The sequence below is a fragment of the Oncorhynchus clarkii genome, chromosome 4, assembly GCF_045791955.1.
Source record: "Oncorhynchus clarkii lewisi isolate Uvic-CL-2024 chromosome 4, UVic_Ocla_1.0, whole genome shotgun sequence".
In the NCBI taxonomy this organism is placed as follows: Eukaryota; Metazoa; Chordata; class Actinopteri; order Salmoniformes; family Salmonidae; genus Oncorhynchus; species Oncorhynchus clarkii.
Genome location: NC_092150.1, coordinates 56,325,987 through 56,334,812, shown reverse-complemented (window position 1 = coordinate 56,334,812; position 8,826 = coordinate 56,325,987). Strand labels below are relative to the sequence as shown.

At 44.0% G+C, this 8,826-nt stretch overlaps 1 protein-coding gene across 1 annotated transcript; it reads right to left on the bottom strand.

Moving 5' to 3' along the window:
- Window positions 1–974: 974 nt before the first annotated feature.
- On the bottom strand, window positions 975–8,700 carry LOC139406968 (T-cell activation Rho GTPase-activating protein-like). Its single transcript, XM_071150186.1, has 10 exons — window positions 8,235–8,700; window positions 7,533–7,617; window positions 6,767–6,820; window positions 6,262–6,310; window positions 5,781–5,944; window positions 4,185–4,346; window positions 3,867–3,976; window positions 3,181–3,361; window positions 2,815–2,911; window positions 975–2,626 (listed from the first exon to the last, which is right to left on the bottom strand). The coding sequence occupies exons 2-10, from the start codon at window positions 7,557–7,559 to the stop codon at window positions 1,362–1,364; spliced, it is 2,109 nt and encodes a 702-aa protein (XP_071006287.1). The 5' UTR covers window positions 7,560–7,617; window positions 8,235–8,700; the 3' UTR covers window positions 975–1,361.
- Between the last annotated feature and the right edge of the window lie 126 nt (window positions 8,701–8,826).

The following is an 8,826-nucleotide window of genomic DNA, read 5'->3' as shown; positions in this document are numbered from 1 at the left end:
TCACCGCCCCGACCCTTTGAGGCCAACCCAGTTAGTTCCTCATTAATGAGTTCACTAATGGCAGAACTAAGAAAGCAGTATGGCTTAAGAGCTCATCTCTTACTTACTTACTGACTTTATTGTCCCCCTGGGGAAATTTTGTTGCAGTGTCATGTACACTTTTAAATACAAAACAAAATTGGCAATACAACTTTCATAACAGTTACATAATAGAACAATTATAAGAAATAAATAAATATATATATTTTTTTAAAGACTGCTGGCCTTACGGAGTCGATAGGAACATTCACCCAAGCTATTTAGGAGGGATATCACACCTGGCACAAATTATTGTCTAGTTGTGTTTTTCCTGCTGAGGGGTGCCCTATACTTGCGCCCAGAGGGGAGTAGTTCAAAGTCCAGGGACAGGGGGTGGCTTGGGTCTAAAATGATTTTGTGAGCCTTACGGAGGGCCCTGACCTTAAAGATCTCATCCAGGCCTGTCTGTTTGACTCCAAGTACCTTGCTTGCTGTGGTAATAATCCTTCTCAGCATGTTTCTCTGGCTGACAGTGCCATTGCCAAACCAACAAACAATACAAAAAGTTAAAATACTCTCAATAAAAGATTTGTAAAACAGAGTCAATATAGTACAGTCTATATTAAAAGATCCCAGCTTTTTGAGAAAGTACAGTCTCTGTTGGCTCTTTTTGTAGATCAGGTCTGTACATTTACTCCACTGAAGCTTATTGTCCAAGAGGACACCCATATATTTGTATTCCTCTACAATTTCTATGTTCTGACCTCTGATAGATGTTGCAGAGGTAGGTGTTGCACGCTTCCTGAAGTCTATGCAATTGCGTTACCACATGGTTGTTTGAGTGGCACTGCATGCTTGAGGATGTAATAACCAATTGATTCTACTCAGAGCTGCAAGGTCACAGGACTTTAGTGCTCCTACTCCTACCGTAAGAACTGGAGAACAAAATCACAATGTTACATAAAGGTGCTTTATTGTAGTGGAAGTAAAGATGTTGTAGAGTCAAGACATACAAAAAGACACGGGGAAGAAAACATTTTCACAAATGTATACATTTATGTACAGTACATAGCAGTATATTAACAAAAGTAAAACAATGGAAATAATACCAACAATAGCATATTGTTACCCTCTATACATGCAGATTCAGATTGTGATTATTTACATAGCTTTGCTGTAGATAAACTAGAGAAGGTGTCTATTTATAAATAGCTTTTCAGGTAAAATATCGTAATTTTGTACTCTAAACAGTACTACTCAGCAAGTCCAACCTAACAGTTGCACATTTTAATTTGTGTACATTTAAAGTGAAGAAAGTGAAACATAATGTCTGAAAAAGTCCTTCAAACGTAGGACTCCTTGGTGTAAGAATACTCCTCGAACACAGGCTGTCTGCACCTCCGTGACGCAGTCTCATGGTGTGATGCTGTCTCATGGTGTGACAGGGTCTCGTGGCGTGCTCTTGACACGGACTCAGACATCGCTCGCTGGCGGAACCCGACCGAATGCTGTTGGGCTGCAGTGACATCATCCCCATCTATCCCCTGAGAGAAGCAGTCTGTGTATTGATTGACGGGACAGGAGTACAGGAAGTTTGCGTTCATAGAGGCTGGGCGGGACTTCCTGCTGAGAGTGGCAGCGACGGCACTGACAGTCATGGAGCCATAATGCGGTGGGGAGGGCTGAGCCGCACTCTGGACTGCCTGCTCGTACGAAGGGGGCTGGGAGGGCAGTCTGCTGTCCACCTGTAGGAAGACCTCCACCGCAGACAGGGGGCGCTTCTGTCTGAGAGGGGCCTCGGCCACTGGGGCCTCCACCTCACTCTGGGAGTCCTCCTCGAGGGTCCCGCAAGAGAAAGGCTTCTCCTTCTGGAGGTCGCCTTTCTTGAGACTGCCCCAGGCGAAGCCAAAGGCCCCCAGGCTCTTGGTCCTCGTCAGGGCTTTACTGTCCACCTTCATGGACTGGGTGCATCGCTCGACCACTTCCGTCGTGTCTGCCCTCGGGGGCTCTGCCCTGGGCTTGGCGGAGAGGGGAGCATGGCATGTGGACTGGCCCCTGTGTTGGCAGGCCGGGGATGTCAGCGGCGAGCTGGTGAACAGGGAGACCTCTGATGTGTTGGAGGAGGCGCTCTCCAGGGAGCAGGATGACAGGCATGACGGGTCAAGCTGCCGCCAAGTCATCGTCTGGCTGCCACCGAGTTTGGGGAGAGACAGCGTGGTGGCATGCCTGGTGTTGGTAACACCACATTCTGGGAGCAGGAAGGAGTCATCAGAGATCTGTTTCTTGAGTGGATGCTCCTCAAAGTCCCGCCCCTCCACGGAGAAATCGTCGTTACTACGGGCCAGGCCAATCAGGCTCCTCTTCTCGGCAGAGGGGAAGATGATTGGCTCTGAGCAGCGGCGGTTGAAGGGCTTATTGTTGGTGAAGGTGTGGAAGATGGTGTTGGAGGGGATAGGGCCGCATTGTATCCCGAACGCAAAGAGGAGAGATGGGGACGAGCCGCACCTTTCCCCCTCACCCTCTACTTGCGTGGACCCCATACTGTCCCCCTCAGCGTCTGGGTCGTTGCTGTCATAAGCAGAATCGTGTTGCTGTGACGACACGGAATCTGAGGAGAAAGAGAACATTGATGAGTTGCAGTGTACAATGTATGATTCCTATTCCCATTGTTCTATTTTATTTCAAGCTTTTTGAAACATGTTCCCAGAAATCTGTGTCAAGAAAATGTTCTTATTTTCTGTGAAAGAATGTGTAGCATTGCAGAGAGTCGCACCTAAAGCAGCCCAGTTAACTTACCTGGGTTCTCCTCTTCGGGATCTCCCAAAAGGCTCAGGACGTCCTCTCCAAAGATCTCACAGCAACGCTCGATCAGGAACTGTGTCAGCTCTCTCACCTAAAGGAAACATCACAAAGAACACAAAAGGTTATTATTACTTAGAACAATGGTTGAGTGATTGAAAGTAACATTGTTTTAAAGTGTGAAGATTTGGCATTTCCTTTTGGTAAACAACCCAGTCCTGTTACAGCGCAGACTATAGTAGGATAGAGTTCATGCAAAACTATAGGCCCACACACAGACACAAACACACACACACGGTTGTTTTCGGTACATGAAAACCACACTGGCAGCTTCAAAGAGTCCAGTCAGAACCGGATTCTCACCTTCCCCACGGTCTGCACGTCTAAGGACATGGTGTCCTTCTGCAGCAGAGTGGGTGCGATGCACAATGCCAAGTTATTGGCGTCCATTTTGTTGGTGTCTGCCCTCTCCGTGATGTGATGGAGCACACACAGAATGTTTCGCAGCAGGAGAATGTTAGGTCCTGGTAGCTTGTCTACCACCCTGAGAGGGGAAAGGGAAGGAAGGAGAGAAAGAACAGGACAAAAATGTAGATCAGTTTGCCGCTCGCAATTTGTTTTTGTAGCTTCTCTTTTTGAGAGGGGGAGGAAACACATTGAGGGTAGAGGAACTACTTCCTCATTTTCTGACTCTAAAAAACTCAATTGAAAAGCCCCTTGAATCTATTCTTTGCAACACCTAAACGGTAATGGTAAAGTAGAGTTTTTTTTTAAACCAAAATGCCTACATTAGTCTAACATTAGCATAACGTTTACAGCTACGGCCTCTAATGTAGCCTACAGTTTTATATAAGATTATGCCTCACAAGTACGACAGTAATATAGCTCACCAATGGGGATGGCTCAACAGGGGGTACAGTTGCTAACGCTACATTTAGCCTAGTGTCAGCTCATTAGTAGTTGGTAGTAACTTGGTAATGCTGCATTAATTCAAAATAAAATAAAAATCTGATTCTAGGTTATTTATTTTTGAATGGCTGGTAGCTTACCTTTTGAGCTCTAAGCTTCTGTGGTGGTCATCCTTAGTCTCCAGGGCCTTCATCCAGGTCTCATACATATCCGACACTAGCAGGCTGCCCGGGAGCTCCTTCAGAAAGCTCTGCAATTAGGAGGGAAGGTGTCGGGGGTTAGAACAAATTACAGTAGAAGACTGCTGATAAGTAGTAATAGGTGCTAACACACTAACAGGTCTAATTGAAGGTCATAGAGCTGCTTCTCCCTTTGTCTCCCTGCTCCAGCTGGACGGACAGATTGACGGACTTGGAAAAGGAAAGGACAAAGCAGTGAACAGATGGATTATTCTTTACCTTGAGTAGTCCCACCAGGAGAACCACTGGCAAGGCCTCCATCTCCACCTCCGTCCCACTGTCGAGCTGCTCCCTGATGGCCTTCAGGTTCTTACTGTTGCCGTTCTTCCTGAACACCCCTTCTGTGGAGGGGCCTTTCTTGCGCAGCAGCACCAATATATCCTGGTGGGGAGAGAGAGGAACGAGGGAGGAAAAGAGGTCAAACCAGGCTGAGAAATGTCATGAACAAGTCAAACAATTTGCTGTGGATGCGTTTATATAAATATACACACTATCGTTCAAATGTTTGGGGTCACTTAGAAATGTCCTTGTTTTTGAAAGAAAAGCACATTTTTTGTCCATTAAAATAACATCAAATTGATCAGAAATACAGTGTAGACGTTGTTAATGTTGTAAATGACTGTTGTAGCTAGAAACAGACAAACTGGCAGATTTTTAATGGAATATCTACATAGGCGTAAGACGCCCATTATCAGCAACCATCACTCTTGTGTTCCAATGTCACGTTGTGTTAGCTCATCCAAGTTTATACAGGCTAATTGATCATTAGAAAACCCTTTTGCAATTATTTTAGCACAGCTGAAAACTGTTGTTCTGATTAAAGAAGCAATACAACTTGCCTTCTTTAGACTAGTTGAGTATCTGGAGCATCAGCATTTGTGGGTTCGATTACAGGCTCAAAATGGCCAGAAACAAAGTTATTTCTTCTGAAACTCGTCAGTCTATTCTTGTTCTGAGAAGGCTATTCCATGCGAGAAATTCCCAAAAAACTGAAGATCTGATACAACGCTGTGTACTACTCCCTTCCCAGAGCAAACTGGCTCTAACCAGAATAGAAAGACGAGTGGGAGGCCCCGGTGCACAACTGAGCAAGAGGAAAAGTACATTAGTGTCTAGTTTGAGAAACAGACGCCTCACAAGTCCTCAACTGGCAGCTTCATAAATGGTACCTGCAAAACACCAGTCTCAACTTCAACAGTGAAGAGGCGACTCTGGAATGCTGGCCTTCTAGGCAGAGTGTTTGTGTTATTTTGCCCATCTTCATTTTTTATTTTTACTGGCCAGTCTGAGATATGGCTTTTTCTTTGCAACTCTGCCTACCCAGGCCAAACCCGGACGACGCTGGGCCAATCACAGCCGGTTGTGATTCAGCCTGGAATCTACCCAGGGTCTGTAGTGATGCCTCTAGCACTGATGCAGTTCCTTAGACCGCTGCACCACTCGGGAGCCCTATATGCTTAAATGATTCTGTGAGGGGTAGGCCAGGGGCAGACTGAGACAGACTTGTGCATGTCAGCTGGAAGTGGAACATCACAGATTCAATCTGTGGTTGGGTTGCAGACAAGCGAGTCCTTAGCAACCATTACCAAGTGCTTTGGTAACTAACTGCACTTATTAGTAACAATTGAATGGCCTGATTGATCAAGTACCCTAGTCAATAAACCCTTTGAACTAAACACCTTGGTAGAATTCTCACTCAATCCCCACAGCCCCACACCTTGTACAAATTATGAAAATCTGACATACAAAGATAATACAGAACAAAGATATTACAGAACAAAGATAGTTGTGGTACAGTTTGGTAGATTGACATACTGTGATAGGCTTCGGAAGAGTCCCGTCATCTGGGCAGGTCTTGGAGAGAGACTGTCCAAACAGATGGCTCTTGGAGTCTGTGTCTGGACGGGAGGACATGCTGGTGAGGGTGGAGCTTCTCCTCAACTTCCTCAAGATGCTCCACTTACTGTTGCTACCATTTTCTGTTACGAAAGAAGCCAAACGTTTAGGCAATTTGTGTAGGTATAGCATACACTATTATAAAGGAGGTATTACGGGTTACTGTGTACTAATAGCATTCATGAGAAAGACAGTGAGTGTGAGAGAGAGATAAACACATTATATAAGTTGAAGTTCTTGTTTTAGCTTGACATTCACACTGATCATTGGTGTGTCCTGTTTCTCTCTCTCCTACGGTTTGAATTATTTTCTCTAAGTTGGCACACACACAAACACATATATACACACTGTGGGCCCTTAACCAACCTTGTGGTTCAGAGATGTTGTTTTTCAAACTCACCAATGGGCTGTGTTACACAGCTGGGCAGGGCGGGAATCTTTGTGTCACTCTGGAAACGCAAAACAGGAGATGTAGTCATGAGCATGTATGAGGAACATGTGGCAGGGGAGCCACACCCTCTGTTTGCATGCCTGTTTCCATGCGAGTGTGCGCGGGTTGGTAATTATCTAACAATTTACCCGTCAATAACACCCATCAAAAAAGCCCACCACTTTCAAACAAATGTCCCCTCAAGAACACCACTAGGTACTCCACTTGAAGGAAACAACACAAACCCTCCTTAAAAAAGCACAATCACTGTACAGTATCAATAAACTGTTACAATGTATACACTTGTGTTATAAGTGCTTCTATTTGATAAACAGATTGCAGCGGTCTGAATTCCCCTATAAACCCTCAAAATAAACCTCATATAACCACATACAAGGTGTTTTTCCCCAACACATGTTGAACCAGAATTGACACATGGATGAAAGAAGCAGAAAGTGTACTGTACGGAACTCACATCAAGCGAAAACGTGATGGAAGGCTCCATGCCCCCTCCTGTTAGAGTTTTAGCCTGAAACGAAGAGAGAGAGATTATTATTTATAGTGCAGATGAAAGTTGTGACTCCTTCCAGAGGCAATTATACTATATATTAGGCAAAAGTCAATGTATGTTCATTCCAATTCTATAAGTACAATTTGAATGGTGTCAAACAAAAGCCTATTATGCTTGAATGTGGCTGCAAAGTGTGTCTGAGCTCCTTTCTGAGAATGTCCGATACCTTTATAGAGGTAATATGCCTCTTCAGAGCCATAAGAGCCATCAACAGGAGAGCAAGAGATAGAATGAAAGTCAATGCTCTAAATTGGCTGTATACAAGTGCAATACAATATCTTGATATCAATGACCGAGCTAAACACTGGTATCTCGATATCAAGAACTGGCTGGACACAGGTGAAAGTATAACCATCGTTTCTACAGTATCTGCCATCACCGCTTTGGGTAACAAGAATCTGGGTGATGTATCAGGGACTATGACTACAGTCTACAAAGTATGCGCTATGGTAATAAAGTTCACCGTTTTCTTCTCTGTTTCAGGTGTTCTGATAGCTGTTTTCTGTAAATTTAGCACACTGGAGAATAGGATAAAGCTGCCTCCAAAATGGCATCCTGTTCCCTATAGTGCACTACGTTTGACCAGTGCTCTATGGGCCCTGGTCAAAAGTAGTGCACTGTAAAGGGAAATAGGTTGCCATTTGGGACATGGCCTAAGCGATAGACTTACTGTGATGCTGCCGCTCAGCACCTTCATCAGGACACTTGGTGGTGGAGTGGTAGAACCTGCCCTCTCTTTTGCTGCTTTAATTTTCCTGGAAGGAGGCAAATACATACATAAAATATATATATACAAATATTTCACTGATCTCCAGTCAGTCCCTAGTTATTCTCACGAGCCATAATAGAGAGTGACTACTAGATGGATGTTGTCGTACATGTGGTCTCTACACAACCGCTCTCTGTGTGTGTCAAAAGGGTGTGTTTGCCGTTGTGTGTGCGTGCGTGCGTGCGTATGTGTGTGTGTGTGTGTTGCGGGGTGTGTTTTAAAAGAGGATCAAATGAATATTCTGAATAATTTGAATATGAGTGAAAATAATGATAACCATTAACAATTGTGTGACAGAAAAGAATGTTGGAAATATATACTATATTGAACTATATGTTCTGACATCATGAAGAATATTGCAAAATTCACTAAAATACAGTTCCCATCTCCAACACAGGTATGCTTAAAATACTAATTCTATTCACAGTGCTTCAATAATTATTATAGCTAATTGAATGACATTAGCAGTACAGTCCCATTGATACTGCAAGTTCTTACACATAATGACTATCTTCATATAGTATAACCCAGTAACCCAGGTTACCCATTATGGCTTAATCAAGTGGCATTTGTATTATATATGGAGATAATAATAGTGTTTACCTGTGAAGAGTATCCAACCAGCGTTCTTTTACCTCAGGCGAGCTGCAGGCAAAATAACAGCATGGGAGTTACTAATCCACACTGAAAAAGGAACGAAGCAAACACACAGATGGACAGACAGACTGACTAAAGAGACACAGCACGCCTTCTGGCTCTTTTAACTAGAGCGATGGAAACTCTAGCTCAGTCATGGGGACAGGAAGCAGAGTCATGGCGGCCCGATCAAAACACCTTTCACTTCCCCTATGTGTTGGGGCTGCTGCTGTTGTCGCCATGTGGAAAGAGACATGAGGGAGACTCTAACTTAAACAAACCCTCACTCACCTGTGTAGATGATAGTAATAACTGTGTTAGGCCTTTAAAAGTGCATATTTTGTAGTAATTTTTCCTGTGTATTCTTTCATCTTTGGTTGTGCCTACATTTGGATTACAGACACTATACGGATAGACCAGCTCATATACTGTTGGTGCTTACTGGTAATTTGTAGTGCAATAAACTGTTGAACCACAGACTCTAAGAATGACTCTAGTCAACAACGTTCTACCAGTGTTATTTGACTGTTTGCTTGAGAAGAAACTGTGGGAGTCCATG